The sequence below is a fragment of the Anser anser genome (assembly GCF_964211835.1).
Source record: "Anser anser genome assembly, chromosome: 8".
In the NCBI taxonomy this organism is placed as follows: Eukaryota; Metazoa; Chordata; class Aves; order Anseriformes; family Anatidae; genus Anser; species Anser anser.
The window spans coordinates 25,943,425-25,967,366 of NC_139728.1; the positions used below are offsets into that span (position 1 = coordinate 25,943,425).

The window sequence follows — 23,942 nt, forward strand, 5'->3', positions numbered from 1 at the left end:
GCCTATCTGCAGTATAAAGCAACAGGTAACAAGCAGCAATGACTGCAAGATACTTGAAGTCTCCAAGTCTCCCTTGTCAACGCGACAGTCATAACGAGTATTGATGTCCCAATGTCAGAGAGTGCTCGGTGCCATTACAGAAAAGTCAGAGACATAATCTGGTTTCCTTTCACAGTTCTTTATAGCAGGGACGCCCACACCCTACCACCCAGCTCTGAACAGACTCCAGCTGTGGGCCTGTATGAAGGAACTCCCATTTCCTATGATCAGCATCCCTCTGAGAGGATGCCATGTCAAAACCAGAGTTCCAGCAACAGGGTCCAGCCTCCCACTTATCTGTGCTGTGCCTATAGCTGCTACCTTGCAGCAGCAGCTCCGGTGTTTTCACCCTGAGCATCGCACTGGTGAGAGAACACCTCCCAACAGCTACCACCATGGGGGCTGCAAGCACTGCCCTGTCTCTTCTGGGAAGACCACTATTCTTCCTGCTCTGTGTATGTACTTGTCCAGAAGGAAGAAGGTCTGGGCCACAGCTCCAAAATCAAATTGCAGCATGGGGTAAGACAGAGCATTTCTTCCCAAGGAAGACAGGTGGAGGGGAGCCTCCAGGTGAGGAAGGGGAAGTGTACAACAGAAAGTGGGGAATTCACGCCTGGGTACCGATGCAGCTTTGATACTGCTATAAAATTTTTCAAGTGACTGATTTAGTGCTTTCTTTTCTCACTCTGGTTTGTTGTAACCAAAAAGTCCAGAAATCATTTTCTGGTGTTTCTGCTTCTATACTGAATTCAGTGGAGCCAGAAGAGCTTATAATAGCTGAAAATCTACTTCACAGGCTAGCTGCAGGTGAAGAAAGAATATGGTGTTGTAAAGCAATGTGAAGGGTGGGATGTCAGATGTTCTCAACAAACAATTATGAAGAGAGAATTACACAAAACAAACAAACAAACCTAACAACACTGATAACTTATTTCATACCAGTCCTGCACTGCATTGAAAGAGTCTTCACTGGTGATATCATACATGAGGATGAAGCCCATAGCTCCTCGGTAGTAGGCTGTAGTGATGGTCCTGTATCTTTCTTGTCCAGCTGTATCCTGGAACAGAGACGAATATTTAGGCTTTAAGACTCAGATTCTCAGAAACAGGACTTGTAGTTAGGTCCTACATGTAAAATAAGGCAATCACTTTTTATTATTATATATTTAAAAGTTATCATTTGTTCTCACTGAAACAAGCTCTACTTAAATCTTAGCATTAATTGGGCTTTTGCATCAGTGATGATCTCTTAAATGTGTTTTGACACATGTATTCTTTAAAAAAACAAAGATGTCAACCCCTTAATTGCTCTTCTCTGCCTCAGCCTCAATGCAATAACCAAATGTTAGCGGAGTTCACTGAAAGATGGCACTTCAAAGCAGAGGCAGTGGATAACAGTCCAGCAGTGTACCTGGCAAAAGACATTTGTGTTGCAATTTAGTGTCACGGTCAGAAATACATGATTGAGATGGATAATGTGGGTGATTAGGTTCTTACCTGAGGTTAGAAACAACAATTAAAGGCTGGATGAAGTGAAAATTGTTATACAAAGTGAATTTGATATGGACTGTCCTGATCACAGTAGCTGAGGTGCATATGCTAATTCAAGACTTATTTATCCTCTTCTGCAGCTTAATTCTTTTCACCTGTGGAGCACTGAAGAATAACTTTACCTGCAGTTTTCATTACTATGTTCAGCCTGACAGCACAAAGGTGAAGCTCTGGCTCTGGCACATACAAAAGAGGAATTTCAAAATACTCACACCAGCTGGAAAATATGCCTACTACCATCTGCTGGATGACAACATTTATTCCTCGTATTTCCAGTGGTCTGCTCAAACTGGGGAATATTTCTACATCAGATCAGTAGTCCTCTAGCCAATCTGCTCCCTCTGGACCTGCCTACTGAACCAGGGACAGAAGTTACATGCTTCAAATAGCATGTAGGAGGTATCTACCATTTGAACAAAACATTTCATCCACCTTTTGGCAAAGAGCAACTCCATGAAATAGCTGCAGGGAGGCGTAGGGCCTTATCTTCAGAGGGCTCAGTACACGGTGTTGACTGCTGGTTACTCTTACAGGTCATCAGATCTGAGATGAGTCCTGAAGTCCTCCAAAACCCCCACTTCAGAAAGCATTCACTGCCATTAAATTAAAATGTGGTTAACAAAAATGTTCTTTCTCTAGAGAAAAAGATCGAAAAAGGACTTATTCACATAGCTACCTGGAAGAGAAAAATAAATCCATACAGAGCACTCTTCCAGAAGCATAGGGTATGTTTCTGATCAAACAGTCCACAATCCAGGGAAAATACATGAGGTGCAATGGGTAGGAAATCCAGCTTTGAAAATCCTAGTCCATAGGTCCCATGAATGCAGTTTTATTTATTTATTTTTATGCAAGAGACAGTGTTGGCCCTTCCAGAACACACTCAAGCAAGTATATGAAAAGGGAAAACATCAATGATCACCTGTTGTTCGGCACCAGCACATCACAGAGGCTCTCTGCAGGAGGAAGGCGCTTGTAAATAAGCTCCCTGCAGCTTGCTTAAAAGGCTCAGCCTATTGCACTGCCATGAGACTATCCACAGCTCTAACACAAAGTGAATCTCCCAGGGCAGAGATTATGCAGCATGAATCTCGCTGTGTCTCCACCACACCTCCAGAAAGATGAAGAGATTTTTCACTGGGACTTGTGCACTTATTTCAAGGCAGGGTAGCCCACTGGCTGACCACGGTGAGGCACTATGGCTAAGAAATATTGCTCAGATTCCCTCCTGACAAGAAGCACCAGAGTGAGGTGGACACCACCTTGCAGCCTGAGCGATCATTTCTTCTCCTGCCGTTGATAAATCCATCACAGAGCTCTCCTGCTCACTGACACTGCACCCTTACTTAGCTGCTGAGCAGCTAAACCAGCCGGGCCGTCTGGCTCCTGCCTGTACTCCTTCAGGTGGGAAGGGTCTCTGAGCAATATTTTCCACTCTGTTAGTAAGGAGAGACATGATAGTTGCTTTATTTTAGCCTGATTTCCTGAGGACATGAGGCTTATAGTATCACTGGTCTCCACATACGCATGTGTGTATGCTTACTCTAACTCTGGAAATTACGAATGCATCTCAAGTCAAATCTGATCAAAAGTCAATCTTGGAGGTATGCTCTTACAAATGGTATAAAAATAGTTGGAATGGAGAAGAGAGACATTAAGCACACACTAAGCTCAAGTGCAGCGCTTATCTTTCTCAGACACAAAAGGATCCACAGGAGAGGTTTTCTTCATGCCTCATTAGGACAAAACACCTCTCTTTAGGAGAAAGATCTAAATCAGTATAAATAACTTCTCAGATACTACAAACGATGAAAAAAAATAAAATCCACAGGTAGTCAGGCTTCTTTCATTCACATGCTCACAGTGTTACTGTTTACTGGTTCTACCTACCAATTCTCACCTCCTATTTTCTGTTTAAATAGTCCCTTTTTGGTTTAGGGCAGGAGACAGATCAGGCAGTAGGAAACCACAAGCAGCATTGTCCAGCTACACACAGAATAATTTGGGAAGAAACAATTCAACTACGGCTTGGAGCAAGGAGTCAGCTCTGAGGAGGTCCTGGGAAGCCTGAACGGATGAGGGACCCTCACGGAGGCCTCCAGAAGAGGCGCTGGCACAAACTCCGTGCCTGCCTTCACTGAGGAACTGCACTCAGCCCACAGACTTATCTGCGTTACAGGGAGGCTGTGAGGCTGCCTGAAGACTGTGAAGTTTGGTAATTCTAGATTGTTGGATTTTGTATCCCCCTGTGAACCCCGGTGCCCTCAGTGAGAGGTGGGGACATGGCAGCAGGGGGCACAGAGCCCCCGGGGCCTGCAGGCATTTGCTTAGTGACAGCCTGCTCTGGGTGGGCAATGCACTGCCCTCGTAAGGAAGGCAACTTGCACGTTCATTAATGTATACTTTGGTGCCTGCCTTCTCAGGTTATCTGGGAAGAGGGAGGCCAAAAACAAGCATCCTATATTTCACGGTACATGAAGTTTCTTCACGACCTTGCCCTAGCAGTAGGGCGGCCCGAGGCAGAGGTGCCATTCTCCTCTGCGTGACTCACTGGTGGGTTCCCAGCTCTGGCTTACTGCACAGGAACAGAGCAACTTTTCTCCCCATAAAGGTTTTTAGTCACATTTCTCCAAAGCCCTTTGAATCTTTTAGTATCACCCTAACGTGAATTTTTTCCTCAGGTTATGTTAGATTCTTAGACAGCGCGAAAATGACTTAATTTTCCTGTCTCTTACCCTGTTTCACGCTATCTTTGTGTGAACTGCCCCCCCCAAACACACACACAGATTTTTCAACAGAAATGAAGGAAAATAAACTGCAGAATCTGAGCTCTATTTCTTCAGCTCGTACAGTAACTGCCCTTACATCAGTTTAAAATACCACGAGCTGCAGGTAATTAGGCGCTTCAGTTTTGCGTACAAGACATTTATCTAATGAAGGAGAGGAATAACTGACGCAGATTGCTTTTTTTTTTTTTCCACCCCTCAAGTTGTTTGCAAGATTTCCAGGTAAAACACAAACTCATTAGAAGACCAGAGAAGCAAGCAGACAAGGCACAGGCGGGGATGAGCAGAAACCCGCTGCAGCTCTAATTAACAGTCTAGCCAAATGCCTAGGAAGAAGAGCCCGAGCCTTCAGCATCCAGAAGCCTGCCTGGCTCTCCCTGATGAGGAATCAGATAGCTTAGTTATAGCGAAGCACAGAAGGGCCTCTGTGAGGTATATTTACACTAATGTGCTAACAAGTCTGTTCTTTTGTAGCTTACATATGTGCCTGTCCTTGATATAAACAATTAAACAAACCCCGCAAGACCATTAGTTGGGAGCTTGAATCAAAAAAATGGAAGGTTTTGCATTAATGAGCAATCAAAATTCAGTGTTTATCACAGGAAAAAAGATCTAAATGCATCTGCATCGTGTGCAGATGCCCTCTACTCACAAGGTCCATCACCTAAACATTCATATGAGCACAACCATCTATTTGTTGTTTACTCGGCTGTCTCAACAGAAACGGCGAGGTACTCGCAGAGGAAACACACTTGAATTTTTAAAGCCCAATAAATGATCTTTGCTGCTGGTCTGAAAAGTCAGAGTCCCTACCATTGCTCTTCCAATGAAGATTTTCCGGTCACAAGTCCTTTGTACAATATAAAACGTCACTGAAACTTCTCATCTGTACCAGACTTAATCCCCTCAGCACCGTGACTTTTTCAGCAGTGTACGTGACAGTCTTTATAATAAATAAGCCTTGCAATTCTTTGAAGGATTTGTTGTTGTTGTTTTTCAAGAATAAGAATACCTAAGAACAGATGTTACCTGTTGTCCAGCTGGATGGCAACAACTGCAAACTGCACGTACGGCAATCCGCTGCTGCTATGTACTTAACACCTTCCTTGCGTAGGCTGCTAAGAGACTCAGAGCAGAGGCTGCATCTACCCCAATCACCAGCACCAGCCACAACTGCCAAAGGCTATTGCTATAGCTTTTAGGTAAACCTTTTTGCACCTTGTTCCAAGTCTGGTCAGCCTTGGAGACAGGGTAATGGACTTCATGACACAGTGTTTATAGGGGCAGCAAGTTGTTTGACATCAAAACGTCAGGACATATCTGTCTCTCTGCCACCAGAGCTCAGCTCTCAGCAAGACTGGGTACCTCGCCTCTTTTTCTCTACAAGACAGGTAACCCAAGTAAGCAAGAAAAAGGCACATCTTGCAGGCAGAGGGCTGTTTGTCCTGCTTCAGGGCAATCTGGGGCTCCTGCTTGACCCATTTATGTCCAAGACCTGTTTACTTTCCCTTCTGCATGGATGAGGAAACATCTGTGCTCATGTGAAGCCTCCTCAGTTCCATGCCAGCATCACTGCTGTGAAAAGACAGCGCTGCTCGGTGTCTGTAACCTCTGCTGCTCTCTTCCCAGCTCCAGACAGATCCCTCGGGCTGTGGGTGCAGCCTTCTCTGCTGCTGCCCTGTCCTTTCTTCCTCACTGGACCTAGTTAGCTGCTCAAATCTAGGGAATCAACCAGCATTTCCTCACCTTTCTGGACTGCTGCAATGTGAAGCGTTAAATTTCTTGTGACCTCCAGCAGTTCTAGCTGGTTTGTTCGATATTATTGATGCCTGCTGCGAGCTGGCCAGTATGCTCCAGTCCGACCTCTTGCATCTCAGCAGGCACGTGTCAGCCTGTATGCTCTGGGGCTGCGACTTCCTCAGATGAGTGTTTACCTAATGCTCAGTGCCGTGCTCTGCCATCAGACCTCCTGCAAACTACATGAACATGCACGTATTTCCTCTGCAAAAGTGGACTTTTGACTGAAAGCCACCAAGAATCTGCTAAACAGAAGTCACTTGGAGTAGGAGGGAAAAATGCTACCAAGAACCACACAGGTGAGTGAAGAGAGTGACCTGTGGCAGACTAGTATGTGACATTAATGAGGAAATGCTAATGTTGAGCTTACTGTTCCTGCTGGCAGCTAGAAATAGGAACAAACAGACAAGCAAGATGAGTCACTGGTTAAGACATGGAAAAGATGTGATGTCATGAAAAGTCTGTGAAGTTTCAATTGCTGCCAGGAGCAAAATAACACCTGGTTCCTTTAGAGCTCAGCTCTGATTAAAATGCTCCAGTTCAACGGATCATATTGAGCATGTTTTTTTCCTCTCTTGTTATTGAGTGCTCCCAATGCCCAAGAGTCACTGGAACCTACTCAGACACATTTAGATACCTTGAAAGCCAGTTCCTTATGAGCAATATTAGCAATGTGCAGCAAAACATTTTTGCCAGAGAAAAAGCAACAGACACACAAAAACCTTGTATTTTATATAAAAGGTTCTAACCCTGCAAAATGTTTTTTAAACACTGCCCTATCTTCACTTTAACTGGAAGTAGTAAAACAAGAAGCCTTGGATAATTTCAGTACCATCAGCTGCAAACACTTCACTCTCCCATCCTATTGTGCTTAGGCTGTACAGCAGCTGCTGCCACCCTGTTTTCTCTGGTGTTCCCGCACAACTGCTTCCATCACGGAGACCGAGGGTTCATGAAAATCAGAGACTTTCAATACAAGCACAGCCTACAACAGCTCACCATCATCTAGTCAGTCCTCAGGGACATCAGTCTTGACCCCTTCCACTTCTGAAGTCGTGCTCTGTAGGGTACAAACTTGGTGGCTGGGCATCCCTCCAGGTGAGGCACTGCACCTACTGACTGCTTTTCTCTTTAAAGCACTTCTGCGAACTCAGCTGATGGACACGGAGAAAAAGTTAGCACAGGTTGACTTCACCAACCCTTACAGCATTCTGGGGGTTTGGGAAGCCCCAACTGCTTGAACTTGCTCATCAGCTCCACGCCATTTAGGACAAAAATGTAAATCACTGAAAATGCAGCAGGGTGAATTTGCTCAACAGAATGTAACTTCCAAACTGGACTCAGACCAAGGTACTGTGATTAACACTCCTGCTCATGACCTAATAATATGTCAAAAAAAATATTTCCATTTTCCTGGGTGCCTTGAGATTCTAGTAAAGATTAGCTGCAGCTGCCATTCCTGATTTGTTAAGTAGAAAGGAGGACTGAAATTGGGCTGTTTACTTATGAACACTATCTGCTCTTCTAATCTTTTTATAGGTTGAGTTTCTCTGTTAGAAGATTTAAAAGATTGTGGCTGGAAAAAAAAAAGAGGAATTACATGAAAAGGTACAGCTAGAGATTAAGTTCATTGCATCCATTTCTTAACTCTTATAAAACTGAAGAGTTTTATTTTTCATGAGCAGAGGATTAATATGAAGATCATTCTGGTATTTTTTTGATTCTTCCAGTTACCTTGACAGAAAAATAAATAAGTGCCGGGAATAAAAATATGTAGCACCTACACCACGTACCTATTCCCAACTTCCACTTTTCTAACTGCAACTAAACAATTCAAGGTAACAGCAAACAAAATTCAAATGCACCACATCTCTTGAAAGACCATCCACTGAGGGCAAGTGATAAAACCATCACTGATGTGATGAAAAATATTTAAGTATTAAGAGTCTAGAATAAGAAGCATTTTCGGCACTGAATGCAATTTTATATAAAAACAGTTTGCCAGTTCTGCATGACCTTTTTCGTTGTTCCACGTATACTAATTCTCTCGTTCAACCACTGTAAGAACAGCTGTACAACGCTGAGATGTCTGAGCAATGTTAGCCGCTATAAGGGCATGAATTACAGCTAGAAATGCTGAGAAGCAGATAAATCAATCACAGGCAGAGTACCCCAGAAGCAGCACTACGTTACTGCGAACAAGCGTGCCTGGACACCCTAGCTGGTACTTCAGTGCACTGGATAGACGTGGGCTGGTCCAGCTCCCACTGTGTGGGTCATGACGGCTGTCTGCTAAACCACGGAGATAAACAACAGAAAGGAAAATCGCAATGCGTTATACGTTATAAATCAACTGCCAAAAGAACAAATGCAAAATTTGTGAGGAGGAAGTTAAATGATCTGTGATACAAATCTGGCTAAATTCAGTAATCTGGTTCTTTGATCTGGAAAGTAACAAGAGCAGGTGAAGGGAATTAGCGTTATCCTGCTATCAGCCTCCCTCCCCCTCAAACCCACGCAAGCAGAACAGAGCAAATCCCAGCCAGGAGAGCAGCAGAACGAGACCCAGACTTCCTGGAGCCTATTTCTAGGTGATCAAATGTCATGGTAACCAGCAGGAGAGGCAGCGACAGGGACTGCTCGGGTCTGCGCGAGGCCGGGCAGCAGCTCCCTGGCTCACATCACGGTGGTACCCAGCCCTCGCCACTGCTGCCTGCATCCCTTGCTGCATGGCCCCAGGCAAGGCCTTCGGTTCACTCATTTCCAAAGCAAATATTTATGTGCAAAGGTGTTCATGTAACTTAATGGCTGCATGCCTGGAGACCTGTTTGTACCCCTGATGGTAAGGTAACTTAGTTTAGTATTCTGCTGCAAGCATCACTCCAAGGAAATGTTCCTATCTACAAGAGATTTCAGAATATCTAGTAGTGCATTAGGGCTAAACCTGGGCCTTATACTTCACAACCCTCCCCTCTCCCATACATATTATTTCAAGGGTGTCAATTCTAAGACAAAGTGCTCAGAAATTTTGGGCAACCTGCTGTACGTGGCCCTGCTCGAGCAGGTGGTTGGACCAGACAACCTCCAGAGGTCCCTTCCCACCTCAGCCATGCTACGACTCTGCAATTTTGGTTAAGGCTTTATGATATTTGTGAGATTAGAAGATCAAATCAAATGATGACTGAGGGCAACAAAGCATACGCTAAATTAAAGGACAGCAGCAAGACAAAAAGAAAATAGCCAATGACTATTTACGTTAAGAACCACACAAAATATTCTTTGAAACCCTTATGTCGTTTTTCAAGAGTTGGTGGAAATTAAGAATTGATCAGGCAATTTCCAATTTATTATCTTCCAAATTAGAAAAAAAAAAAAAAAGAGCAGATTAGTCGTAGCTCAAACTTTTTGCAGGGATGGGAGTTTCACTTTAAATTGTGCTGAGAAATAATTTGAACGGTTTGCAGTTGAAGGTGGGACGTCTGTCCAGAACCCTGCCACAACAGGATAAAGCTGCTGTGAAAACACCAGAACCAGGAGCCTACTGAAGGGGACAAGAGCTCTCCCCCTGTTTTCCCTGGTACAGGGTCTTTGACAGGACAGGACCAGAGGTAAACTGCCCCCCACGTCACTCATTTCTTTGGCAATGTGCTGTTGTGTAACGTGCCCAGGGACGGCAGCTGCTCACCCCAACACTGGGGGAATCACTTCTAGTTCTCTGAATGCTGTTCTCTGAGGCATTTCTATCAGGAATGCAGCAGTACTACCAAACTTAGGATTTTGTCCACGTTTCTATGATCTTTCTGAAGCCCCACTGCTGAATTCAGGTCAGCATTAAACAAAATTATAAAAACATTTAAGGTTTTGGCACTCAAGAAAGTAGAGTAAAAGCTTCAAGACAGCAAAACCCAAAAGCAATCTGAAGCACATAAATCAGAAGGTAAATAAAAAGGAACAAAAGCCTGCATCTCACTTCAGTGGGATCTTGAAGTACATTTTCCAAATGTTGGAATTTAGCAATGACATAGATCCCACTAGCTCATAAGTTTACATTTGATAGAGATGTGCACATACTTTGAAAAACAATGCAAAAAATAAATCTGATACAGTTCTCTTTGGTGAAATGAAAGGGGTTTTGCTTAAATTCACAAACATTTCAAGAAAACCAATCAAATGGAATTTGAAACTTTGCATGTAAATTCAGATCTCTGCTGAGAGTAGAAAGGAAAATGTTCATCTAAAGGACAGCTGTTTGGGAGTAGTTGAATTCTAAGCCTCCATTTTACGATGCTTACAAGTACTTTGTTAACCACAACAGCACATGCACGATGATGCTCAGTAACAGCACAAGACAATCTGCTACCATTTACCATAATATTTTCTATTCTAACCACAAAGTCCAGATGTTGAACTGCAGATTTCATTGTGCAGCAGCTGCAGATGGCTCTGCTGCACTCCTGAAGCAGTTCAGTGAGCAGCTGTGAGGTCCCTCTGGGGCTGCCACATGCTTACAGTGCCTACGGGCTTCTCAGTCTGCTGTCTTTTTTGCAGGCTATTTTAAGTTCATCCACCTTTGTGTTTGATGCTGTCTTCCCCTTTCCATTTGGAAAGAAGGTCATGAGCAAATACTTCTTGATATCTGTGTGAGGTTCTTTATCGTGTGATAATTTTACTGTGTACTTACTAATCACTTCATCACCTCTTGGTGCTCCTGTGGGTATCCCCACAACACCTCCCCGCTCTCTCCAGGCCAGGTGCTGCTGCCTAGCCTTTGGCCAGAGAACACCCTAAATGCCTGAATGGCTCCAATTTTACTAATGAAAAGCACATCTTTGTATCTACCTTTCTAGAAAGACAGAAGAAAGCCACAACAGATTTCCTAAATCAAGAAAATGTTTTGTTGGCATCACAAAAAAAAAGACACATGACTAATTTATATAATAACTCTAATTTATCCAACTAAAATTCTAAGCCAGTTCCAATCCTTGCCCAGCCAGTCCCAGCCTATCAAGAACTTCCCCTCCCTGCTCTAAGATCATAAGGGGCTACATTCAGCTTTTCCCTACAGCAATTACCTACTTGAAATGTTCCAGTTGCTTTCTTCGTTAACTGTTTAGAAAACAGTTTTAGCAGCACCTCTTAGCAGGAATCACACTGCATTTCTTCTAAGGATACTGCACCTAAGCCCATTTTAGGAGCAAGCCAAAACAAAATCCATTCCTCTAGACCCCTTTTTGAGGACAAATGGTTTTGCTAAGGAATCCAGCAAGGAGAGGAAAGAAAGCCCCATCTAAATGAAAAAAATAAAATTAAAATTTTGAAGAGCTGGCTTATTGAAAAAGACCCCAAGAAGCCAAAGTACATTTCAAACAGATTTAGCAAGCACACTACAGCTGGGACAATCACAGCATGCTCTGCAGCAGACCTACAACTGACACTTGTAAGAATATCATATCAGCACTTCAGATGATCAAGATCTCAGTCCTGATCAGCATTTACAGATGCTGCTCGGCCCACCTTACATTGCATTTGAGTATAAACAGCTGGAAAACGAGCACTAATGGATGCTCGCACCAATGTGAATGCAGTTGAAGCCAATGAATAACAAACAAATATCGACAAGAAAAATACTGGTGGAGAACTCACATTTCTAATGATTATTAAGCAATGCAAGGCATAAAAGCTACAGACCATTTCAAACCCAATTTGCTGCTAGGCTAATATGTGTACATGTACACAAGTGGTAAAGGTCAAAGAACTGTCATCCTAGCAGGAAAAATGTTAGCTACCGGGGAGAATTTTGGTTTGCTATAGCAGCATTGTTTACACGTTTTTAAAGGATTTGAGCTAGCTTCAAGTGAGGGCAACAGAATTACTTTTATCAGGGGCAGATCCACTCAGAGCCTACTCTCTGCACTTACCAGCACGGCTCGGTTCAGCACAGATTTGGGGAGATGTACTTGGTAACTGAACTTTGATATGCAATAAACCCCAAATTGTCAGGTGCTGCCTGCACCCAGTGACCTCAGTGACCTTAACCCTGTATAGGCAGAGGTCTTGACCTCTCCCATGAGACAAAGTTTACAGATAATAGGAAAAGCAGATACAGTATTGGCCATGTAATCTGTTTCTCAAAACACCTGACAGCCCAACCAAAGAAGGCTGTAAAAAGAGTTGTTAATGACAACTCCAATTTGCCTTACTTAAAGCAAGTAAAGACCCTACGTGCAGCAGGGACTACACGAGATCATATTTGTACAGAAGACAAAGTTTATGTGATGTTTTATAGATCCGAAATACTGAGGCATCATTCTTCATTAAATTCTACCAATTTTACATTCATATTGCTTCCCAAAATAAGGAAACTGCACAGCATCATCCCAAACAAGCAAAGGTCTATCAACAGATCTGTAATTGAAGCAATCATAGTACCAGGCACAATGCAAGCACAAGTTCATGCATAAGCATTATGCTGCTTCCTAAATCACCCAGACTGTCCGCCAGGAGAAAATTGATAGCAGGTTCTCTGGACCACCGGCTCGGTTCAGCATAGGGCAATTCTACACTCCATTACCATCACACTTTCAGAAACACCTCCCAGCATGACAATGACTTTGTCCTGTTACGCTGGGGTAAAAAAAACACTGAAATATTTATCAAATGAAGCCAACTTCCTTAGCAAGAACTAATCTCTAAGCAGTAAGAGCTCCTCTGCCTTCATGTGTAGCTGTGCAATTTGTCTGGAGAAGGTCCATCAAGCTGATCTTTTGAGGAATCCAAGTTATTTACTATGACAGAAGAATAGCAGACCCTTAGGGCGAGTTCTTGTCCCGCTCCAGTCCACAATCACTCCTCTTGACTGCAAAGGTGCAGAAGCAAACTTTGGGGCAAAGCATAACCTGTAAGTGAGCAGAATTAGATCTGCCAATGATCTAAAGACATTTTAACAGTACAGTCAACAGTATAACTGCTTCAAAACATGATGAAACTACAGTTAAATGAACTGCACTTTTTTGCCTTATTTTGATGTCAAAGAATTAAAACTCGACTCAGTTTTGGAGGCTGTAGAGCAGCAGTGGAAGCTTTAGCGTTGGCTGTCTGGATCTTCCCCTGATGCTTTATACCAAGATTTGGACAGTGACAGGATCTGGTCTTGCAGGAAACCAATAATTAGTTTCCATTTCACTGGGACACTTGTACCTGAACACTATTGCCAAAGAGTTCAGAGAACAAAACGTATCCCTGTTTGACGTATTCATAAAATTAATGCAAAGAACAGAAAGGAAAAGGAGAGCTTCTCTCCTCACAGCACCCAGATCATCTTTCTCCATCCAGCGTACTAAAGGTCATTTCCCTTACCAAAGGTTTTCTCATCATCTTGCAAGTCTGTTTAAAAATGACAGAAGACAAAATAACATCTAGATCTCTTTGCTTAGCTGTTTCCTTTTGCTTGCTCTTCAGATGAAGCCCGAAGGGAAAGTAGAAGACTGCGTTCCTGTCCAATCAGCACTGTCTGCAAATGCACTTGCAAAGAGAGAGACAGCAAGCGCATCCTGACATACACACCAAGAGCTCCGGCAAATCTCAGCAGTGCCCTTAACCAGGCCTTTTTGGCAGACCTGTGGTACCATCAGAGCCCATTTTCAGCCAGCACCTGCAGCTGAAGGAGGGAATCCTAAGATCTGATCCTTGAACAAAGAGATTTTGGCACAGGTAAGCAGCACTTTGGGCCAGCCTTCCTGATGCTGAGTGACTGAAAATTTCCCGGATTCTAGTTATCTTCCACAAGTGGGGCATTAATAAATATGCTGCAAATTTTCATCCACAGTATGTACTCTTCCTGGAGTCAAACAGTCAGACGATAAATATTAGATGACAAAGAACATACACCTCAGTTCTAATCTCAAAGCAGCCTTCCACCTCACTAACAAAGTCGTATCAAATCAGCCCTGCATTCATTAGGACAGTTGCATCAACAGACAGCAAGAGTTATATAAAATTTCTTAGATAAGCTCAGACAACATTCTGGCACATGTTTACTTCATTTTAATTAACGAACAGACTAGTTGGAATCCGATGTAAACATAACCAACCTCCACATATGCCCTATCTTTCAGAACAGCTGAATGACGAGACCTGCAGGAGCAACCTCCATCCACGCTTGCTTCAGTGATGCGTTCACTGCTCTGCCACTTTGAAAATGGAAGAGGCCACATTTCTGCGTGCGAAGAAGGAAGCCAGCAAGTAAAGGTGCATTTGACAGACAGAGAGGTTCACCTCTGCACCCAGGAAAGAAAGTGGAAGGGATCATACTACAAACACCAGCTGTGCCACAAATGAGGCAGGACCGAGGCTTCAGAGTCTCTCTGCCCAGCTGAATATTTCTGCAACTCCTAAGAAACATTAGAAACTAAGGACGATCAAATGGCATTAGCCTGGTCATACTCAGGAAGATGGAGTAACTACTGCTAATCTGCCTTTTGTCTTGTCGTTTTTTAAAATCTTTGTCTGGAGTTTCTTCTGTTGCTTTTGGGGGTTTGGCCAAACTCAGATTATGAAGAAATTTGGTAAGGCATGACACTGAAAGTCAGAGATGCGTTTTGTTCATGTTCCGTTTACATCCAAGAGACTCAAACAAGGATTTGATGTCCCCTGACACATGCCTGTAAGTGTGTAGCAGCATTCCCCTGGAGCTTTTCCATTTTGTCAATCTGACATAATCTGCACGCTGACAATTTCATCATATGATAACGTAGATTAGTGCACGGTCTGCACAAGAATTAAAACCACACCGTCACTACCTCTACACCTACGTGGTTATTGAAAAAACATTTTTTCAGACATCATTCTCAGATTTCAGGAGCAAATTATGGAGATACAATTAATGAAATTATTTAAAGAAAACAGAAACTTGATTACAGGCTTCACATTGTGTCTCAATTAGACTGCTTAGGTCAGACTTCTCAGGTGTTAACAGGATTGTTAAAACAAAGAAAATGAACAAGTGAAGAAAAAAATCAACCAGGCACAGTCATAATGCTCACAATTAGCACCTTTGTTTTACTGAAGGTATCAGAAAGCTTCAATGGCAGTGTAGCTGAGCATCAGAGAGTTTTCAAACACACCATTATAATAAAAGGAAAAACAAGAAATTCAAAAACAATGTGCTATATTAACTTGATATTGCCATGGTAAACAGTTTTACAATTTTGTAAGAAAGGTTAGAAAGAACACAAGTTACCATGGTACCATTGTTCCTTCCAGCTTCATGTTTTCAACACAAAGTGAATACATTAAAGGCAACATGGAGCTGTACTTTCTGCACTGCAAACTCATTCATCCTTTTCTGTGGGAAACTGCAATAACCAGCACAGGATATTTTTTTTTTTTCCAGTTTCTTTGCCCACAGAAGTCACCAGCTTGTTATTCATAATTCATTATACTTCCCACCATTTGAAAATGAAATCATTTCTGTGGTACCTGGATGCAGTTTTCCAAGGTAACTTCAGACAAAGCATCTGAACCAGATTTTGCTCTCAGGTGTGCTGCTGGAGAATGGATGTCTGGATGTCTGATCTCAGCTCAGATTAGCAGCAGATCTACTGCTTATTCACTTGCTCGACAGCAACAAAAAACTGCCAATTAGGAAGCATGCTCCTGTCATTTTAGATGGACAGCGCTAGAGAGACAGCTCAGAAAATGAGAGAAGAAAGCATGTCATATGGTATTTAAGCAAGGGAGACAAGCGAACATTGCCAAGGCCTTTCAGGACTCCTACTGAGTCTTTGTGAGAACCTGCCTCTCTTCACTGACCTGTTACCAGCAAGTGTTTTCCTTCCAGCTGTACAATCGGCTTCCTGCCTTCACTGATTACCTCTAGCCTTCTGGCCACTTCCAGGGCCCCAGCCCCGCTTCTACTCCCAGAGACCTTGCAGTGCAGAAAAGACTTGAATTTGGGGTGTGTGTGACATACCTAGACGTGACTAAAGCACAGCCAGGACTACTTTGTGTACTTCCTAAAGTAAAATGGAAATTCTTCAATGAGTGAGGAATTGATACATTAAAAGAACAAAGCAAAACAAACAACAACAAAAGGCCTGGGGGTAGCTACTCATTTATATGGAAATACAGATTGGTTTTGCCACAGAGGAACATTAGATTTCATAGGTTCACATTATGAGCATACTTCATTTGCCATTACTATCTGCTCACCCACCTGAATGAATACAGGGGTTAACTGCCAAGATTTACTCCCCAAATATCATCTAAGAACTGCCTCATGGTCATAGCAAGGCTGTCATCTGCCACATGCAGAAGGAGATGCCACCCTGCTGCTTGACAGGAGCAAATTAAATATCATCAAGCCTCTTCCTGTCTTAGTAACTGTGCTCATGTCACTTGAATAAATCCTGCAAAACATAGAGAGAAAGAAGTCAGCTTGCTTCATCCTCTGCCCAAGGAGAACGCCCGGCTGAGCTACAGGGTGACCTCACACATCAGCGTGCCCTTCTCCTTTGCAGCAGTGCAGTCTTTTCCCCTCTGCACATCACATTGCCTGGCGGTGAGAGAACTCCACAAGTTTCACCTCCAGAGTTTTCACGTTGTTTTCCTGATCATTGCCAGAATCCACCCCCACCTAAAAGACCGGACTTTCTACCATTCAAAACAGCAGAAATTCGTTATTCTGGTTCAGGGCAGTGCCCAAATCAACCTCACTGGCACTGCTACCAGCCATGCTGCCAGCACATACTACACTCGCCTCGGAGCCTCCCTGGGAGGAAGCAATCGCAGCTCTGTGGTCTGTGGGCACTCACCAGCTTCCCCACCAGGGACAAGCACAGTTTCCAGCACAAACACATTGCTTGAACCTGCAGAGCTCCCCTCTTCCAGATCAGGCTCAATACAGGAGACTCATCTACTTATAACCATGCCTTTTTAATCCAGTGCTGAAACATGAAAAATCAAAGAACCAGAAGCTGAGATATACAAGTAGAGGACAATATATAATCCTTTATCTTATACCTATCTAACCAAGTTTATAATTGCTTGCTTTTATCTAGGTATCTACTTGATCCCAACAGTCTTGCCCCTTGGGCAGACAAGCAGTAGGCATAAAAGAGGGAAACAAAAATGATAGCTGCACAGATATATAAGCATTTAAATTACGTATCTTGTAGAGGAGCTTTTATACAAGACAGAAAATCATGCATACGTAATAAGATGTCCTTTGCACTGTGGTCCATGACTGTTAATTTGCATTACCTTGGTAGCACAGGCAGTATGATTACTAGTGCTGTAGCCAAAACTTGCAGCAGAGCCAGCTGTAAAACATTCCACTCTTTCTTCTGCTCCTGCAGCAGCTACGTCTGTAGCGATCATTTGCATGTCACCTGCATCAGTTGCCATCAGTGACTATATGATGGATTATTACTTAATGTCCTTATATAAATAAGGTTTTTACCTCCTTAATAAAGTGGGTATTTTTACCTAGGTGGAAAGCATTAGACATTAGCTGAGTCCCCTATAAGAACAGCTGATTTGCCATGACAATTTCATTTACCTGCCATTTGGAAAGCTTTTTTAACTTGATACCATATCCACACAGGTAAGAACAGTGGAGCCTGTTGTTCTAACTCAGATACTTCAAGCAGAGGATGTTTATTAAGCATTTGCAGGATCACGGCCTAGATAAGTTGATGCACAGGAAGAACAGCTACATCAAGGAAGGAACCATCACTTTTAGTTACTTATAAAGAATAACGTATCATCCTCATACTTATTTACACCCATGCAATACACCAGGAAGGCTTCCTACCTACAAAGCGAATGCTCACAAGAAAAAGAGTTTTTAGCCCCAGGTTTGAGATGCTGAGAACACAGAGTGCTGAACCCAACAATCTGCTTTCTCCTACAACTCTCCACTATGTTATTACGTTCCTTCTCCCTAAGCAGCGTGTACAAAAAAACATCTAAAAGGAACTGGCTTAATTAAAAACTCGAGTTACGATTTCAAAGATTCCTCCGAGCAGGGTGCCTCTACAACACAACCTCCTGGCCCGTAGCAATGAGTTTCGCTGAAAACCAGCATTTTTTTTTCAAACACAGAGCGCGGCAGCTGAAGGCTGTTAGCATCCAGCAGCCCGGGGTTTTCTCACACCTCTGTGTTGGGGTGGGAAGCCGTGAGCCCCCACGCTCTGTATGAGTGCAAAGCCAGCCAGGTTAGCCCTGAAACAGCTGCTCTGCTGAAGCAGAGGGAGAACGGCAACTTGCAGGCACTCCGAGCGTGGCAGGGAGGGGACTTGCAGGTGGCATGAAGCACACGCTGCAGCTCACAAAGATGCTGCTAGCCACAGGAACCTGAAATAAAATAAATAAGTAAAAAATAAATAAAATGGGCTTTGCTCCCAGCACATAACTTGCCCAAAAAGCCTATGAACTGCTGAAGGCTTGGAAAACACTGGAATGAGCTTCAAATCTTTAAGAAGAAAGCTGCCTGGGACAGAATTTGCTTGCATGCTACTGTGAGCAAAGAAGGTGGCAGGGAAGAAATGAAGGGGTAGAAGAGGGTGCTGAGTTCTTTGACTTTGCATTAGAAACACAAACGCTCAGTGTGCCTACTTCTCTTTCATGAAACTTTCATAGTTTTTTTTTCCTTTTATAAAAAAATGTAGTGAAAATAAGCACCAGCACCATGTTTTTATTTGTAGTGACAAGGACGTGCTGTCAAGCTGCAATTAGGGCGATACGTGTTCATCAAGGAGGACCCACTGAGAACGTTGCAAAATAGCCCAAGGCTTTTTACTGTACTTTTCATGCCTATCATACAAACGCTATGCGTCAACCGGGCTTGGAACTTAAACAGTCTTCTAGAAATTGATTGTTTCTCATTAGCATATCCTCATGTCAGTAATCAACATCAATCAACTTAAATCAAATTAATTCTCCATGTGTTCAGTTAAAATGTGTACCGTATGCCGGCTGAAACGTACACCAAACACAACTGTGCTGTTGCAGAAGCTTCCAACAGCAACGTCGGGTCAATTGCCATAAAAAACCCCTCGTATACCTGCTTTCAGCCAGCCAGGAGCTCCAGGAGGTCCATCACCTGACCTGCTGGAATTGGTCAGCAGCGACCCATGGGAGCACGTGCTGTCTCCTCTGGGCCCAATCAAGGGTTAAAGACCAGAGTTTACTCCGATCAAACACCTCCCCCCAGAAATTGCAATTCACAGGGCGTACCTGGAGCCTCAACAGTGTCTGCAAGATTTACATCACGGTATTTAGAGTCATCACTTACTCTACCTAGTTAGACATCTGGCTGCTGTCAAATTTTCAAGGTATGCCGAGCTGGAAGGCACCTGCCTACAATACCAACTACTTTTAATATCATTTCTGTTGGCTAGGAGCCTCCACCAGGAAGCCACAGCGAAGAGGTGGTGAGCAGCCCCTGCCCCAGCCACTGCTGGGGGTGAATCCCCACAGGGGGACCAGCGCAGAGGGCCAGGAACAGCCACCCACATCGGCCCTACAGCCATCTCCCTTGCCTTCCTGGAAGAAGCTGGGCAGGCAGTCCCTCGCAGATCCACGGTTGGTTTTTAACCCCACTGTTTAGCTGCGGAATCAGTATCAGGTGCAGGATTGCACGCCGACAGCACCCTCGTGGGACGTGGAAAGCTGAGCCAGCTGACAGGCCTCTCCACAGTCCCTACAGTCCTCAGCCTCACTACCACAATTGCTGACAAAACCAGCTGCCATAGACTGCTTGAAGTTGAGTGGAAAGAGGACACAGCCCATTTTTGCATTAAATCCATTTCAGTTATATTAACATCCCTGTCCTAACTTGATTTCAAGTGGCAGAAAACCTTTGCTTGCCTCTCCACTCTCCTTACTAGAAGCCTCAATTTGCACTCGGTTAGATGACTTGTTTTTTTCTCAGCTGATCACTGTCATATGCCTTACTAAATGTGTCAAGCAAACAGTATTAGAAGAGATTCATAAATGCTAAACCTCTAAGAAGCTTAGGAATGAGAAACATAATCGAGTGTCACTGCCTGAGGCAGGAGAGTTGTTCAGGAATCCTGATAAGGACCAATTCAGCACAGATGCATTTTTATGCTGGTTAACCACAAACAAGCAGCTTCAGGAAGGAGAAAGCCTTCTTCTCTGCCTCTGTGCTCAATCACCAAGGGCTGGAGAAATTGCTGTGCCATCTCAGAGCAGCAGCTGGAGTGCTTCAGCACCTGGACCATATGTTTCAGGAACAGACACAAAATGGCAGTGAAGTACAATTATGTAAAACCTTACCAACAGGAGAAGCATTTTCCTACCTTGGCAGCCAATCCTTAATAAACCAGCTGGTGGTGAACCTCCTTTTCGCGTGGAACTGAAATGCTGGAACTTCTCCTCTTCCTTTTGCCTGCATGTGTAATGTAAAGGACCAGACCCTTCACAGGTCCCTGCCTTGCTAAGATTGCATACTGTGACTACAAGACGCTCCCTGACCATTCATGGTCAGAAGTCTTGGAAACCCTCTATAATCAGGTACATCAGGCAAGTTCTCATATACCACTTGCTGATCATTTTCAGTCAAATTATCTACCATCACAACCCACCTCTCCCTTTCTATGGCAACCAAGGAGTTTTGGCAGAAGGAGGACTGTAAATTGATGGGGATTGGTCCCCTCCCAGCCGGAGCCTTCGGCTGGAGACAGGGAACACCCCAATTCATGGAAGAGGCTCACCTGTCGCCCCCACACCTGCCCTGGCAGCAGCTCCAGCTCCCAGGGCTGCTGCTTATCTGTATTTCTGCTCAGAAGACGCTGTGCACAGGCTTCAGGAGCCAGAGCCCCTTCCCTTGCGCTCTTCTCACCTTCAAAGCACACGTACATTTTGCACCGCGTAGCTAGTCAGCCCCTATTGATTACTTTCCTGCTGAGCTCCTAGTGGCCACCTGCAGGTAAATCTAGCCTGTATTTAATCCCTAAATTTGAAGTTAGGTTTCTTGTTTATTTTCATAATGGCCTTGACTGCAATTTTTCACGCACAGGTACATGTAATGCCACCAATCTGTAAAAGTGGCTTCCCATAACAGTCTGTCAAAAGGTCTTCTCCCAGCATCAGAAAGGCACGTGAACACAGCACTACAAATGACCTGGTGGAGGCACTCACGTTGCTGCCCCAATCTAGTTAACCAGCAATCACGTTACCTTGCTCCTTCGATACCTCTGGGTTCACTTCAATTCACTTTGGTCTCTCTGAACTTGACACTACTGTATCTGCTGCTGTAAGATGCTCTCCGAAACAGTTAAATTTTGCAAGAGGCTGAACATCTTCCAACTCCTATTGCCCCAGTGGAAGTATACCTTTAGTCAGAGCACATCTCTAGACTCAGCATGATCACTGCAGCACTATTAATGAACAATTAAACACACACTTCCAGTGAACTGTCTGAATAGAGTTAGGATAAAGTATTCAACATGTCTGCAAGTTATTTGTCACTCTGAACTGCCATATTCATTAATGCCAAAACAGGCACCACATAAATGAGTTATGCACTGATAACTAGTAACAAATGACTTCCTCACGGTTTCTTTTTCCTTTTCTCACCTTTTGCATTCTTCTCACTACATCTATAGAAAGTTTCAACAGCATTGTCAACCCAATACAAACACAGAACCTACAGACATTTAACTCCAAGAACAGTATTGCTAATTGCTTTCAAGAAGTTAAACGTTTCATGTTATCAAAATAATTCTCAAGACACATTGATATTCATGACTCCTCATTTTCAAAATTCAGTTCTCTCCCATATGCAGTCAAGGAAAATCTCCAACAGGTTCCAAGTTTCTGTTCGTACAACAACGTACTTTGCAATGCTGCTTTAACAGAGGATTCCTGCGAGGAATCCTGCAAAATTAGAGCTGGAAAACTGAATTGTATTGCAAGTTGATAAAGTAGAAAGCATGCTGACATTCATTTTAGTCACTTCGAAACAATTTTGTTTAAATCTGCTGAAGGCAAATTTCAGTGTAAAGTATGAAAGCTCAAGATCATCTCGTTACTACGATGAATGCCTGTTACAGCTTCAGTTGGGACTATTGCCTTCATTTATAAAAACACAATTTCTGTTCCAACAACAGAATTAGCATAAGTGCCCTTACAGTCTCGCTCCTAAGATCTGTCAACTATATCTTCTTTCTTATTCCAATCTGAGATTGACGTCAGCAGCATTCACAACCTTTTGAGAACTCATTCTCCAGTATCTACTTAATTTGATGTCTCAGAAGATTTATGACTCACGAAACTTGGTGCTTAAAGCTTCGGGGCACAAAAATGGGAAGAAATCCAAAGGGAAAAAAGATTGCATTTAATATAGTAAAATAATAGTAAAGAGAGAGCCAGAGAAAATATAGTCAGGTGCTATTTTTAGCAAGGGCTGCGCTGTAAGATAAAGAAGTGCAATTTTCCCTTTCATTACTCAATAAAACAAAGAAAAACAATTTTCTTTTCCATTCATTACTCAGTGAATGAAGAGGTCAGTCATAAAAGCAACGTTAAACGTGGACGATTTGTGCAGCACCCTGCAGTAGCTGAGCGATACTTCGGTACCATCAAAGAACCGGAGAATCAAGCCTCTCAGTAGAGAGCGTGCATCTGGCCCCGGGAGAAAGCAACTCGGCAGTCAGAAGTCACTGCTGGAAACAGCTCCAAATTGCAAGTATGAATTCAAAGTGCAATCTGTGCTGTGCAGAAGCGCAAAACTTGAGATTTCTAAGGAATAAGAGGTAGGAGATAATCACCGATGATGTCTCCAACACGTTTCACTCTTGCAGCCCCCTGCCCTTTCCTCTGCAGATAGCCAGGCACTCGACATCCTCGGGACGAAGGGAAGACCATGCTGATGGGGAGATGCATTCTCCTCACAGGGACACAATCTACTGTAATACTCCTGTTCTCTCCCATGGTGGTCCCTAGTTCCAAAGCTACATCTGTGCAAGTTCACCGCTGGTGAAAACTGAACTACCCCTCCTTTCCGGAAAGGAGAACGCCAGTTATACAAATCCCTCAAGTCTTGACACACAATAAAATTAACCTTCTTATTGTTATTAATCAAGAATTTAATAAATAAGATCTTAAAAATTACATGTCTTGGGAATCTTTTCATTTAAAAAATGGAGATCCAGTGAGTCATGACTGAAAAAGTCACTCAGCATCTCCCTTTGAGGGACTATTTTGAACAAATGCTTTATTGAGCAGACAGATTTCAGTGGAACACACATGACTCACCTGTGGTATGAAGGCAATTAAATCTATATCAAATTTCTTCTATCCATAAAATAAGTAGATAAATTAGAAGTGAAAATCCCCTGCTTCTCATATTTCCCAGTAACAGTCCCAGAACAGTTAGCAAATATGATAGCCTGGATTTATTCTCAATTTCCTCCACGAAAAAATATTAAAAAAGAAATCAATGCTGCAATGCTTCTCGGACATGCAGACTACGGTTTAAAAAAAAATACCAAGAACGCCACATCGCATGGATTCTGACATTATAACCAACAAATCAAATACTACCTCTTTTCCCTTAGGTAATAAAGAGATGTTCTTTTAAAGAAAAAAAGAAAACTAAACCACACACTGCTTCTTTTAATCAGCAAGCCGACTGCACCGACTCTCTCGCCGTTACAGGATAACATAATATTGTACATTTGGAGGGCATGTTCTCAGCCAGGAGGAAGTGCTGCCATTCCAGGAACTTTGAAGATCTTGGTA

General features: G+C 43.3%; 1 protein-coding gene across 6 annotated transcripts in view; it reads right to left on the minus strand.

Annotated features, from left to right (window-relative positions):
* RAB3B (RAB3B, member RAS oncogene family) overlaps positions 1-23,942 on the minus strand; it is a 56,903-nt gene that overhangs the window by 11,314 nt on the left and 21,647 nt on the right. For all 6 annotated transcript variants that reach the window (XM_083847033.1, XM_083847035.1, XM_083847037.1 and 3 more), the window contains one exon: positions 979-1,097. In XM_083847033.1, the coding sequence (XP_083703159.1) occupies positions 979-1,097 (119 nt within the window). The remainder of the gene's footprint in view (positions 1-978; positions 1,098-23,942) is intronic.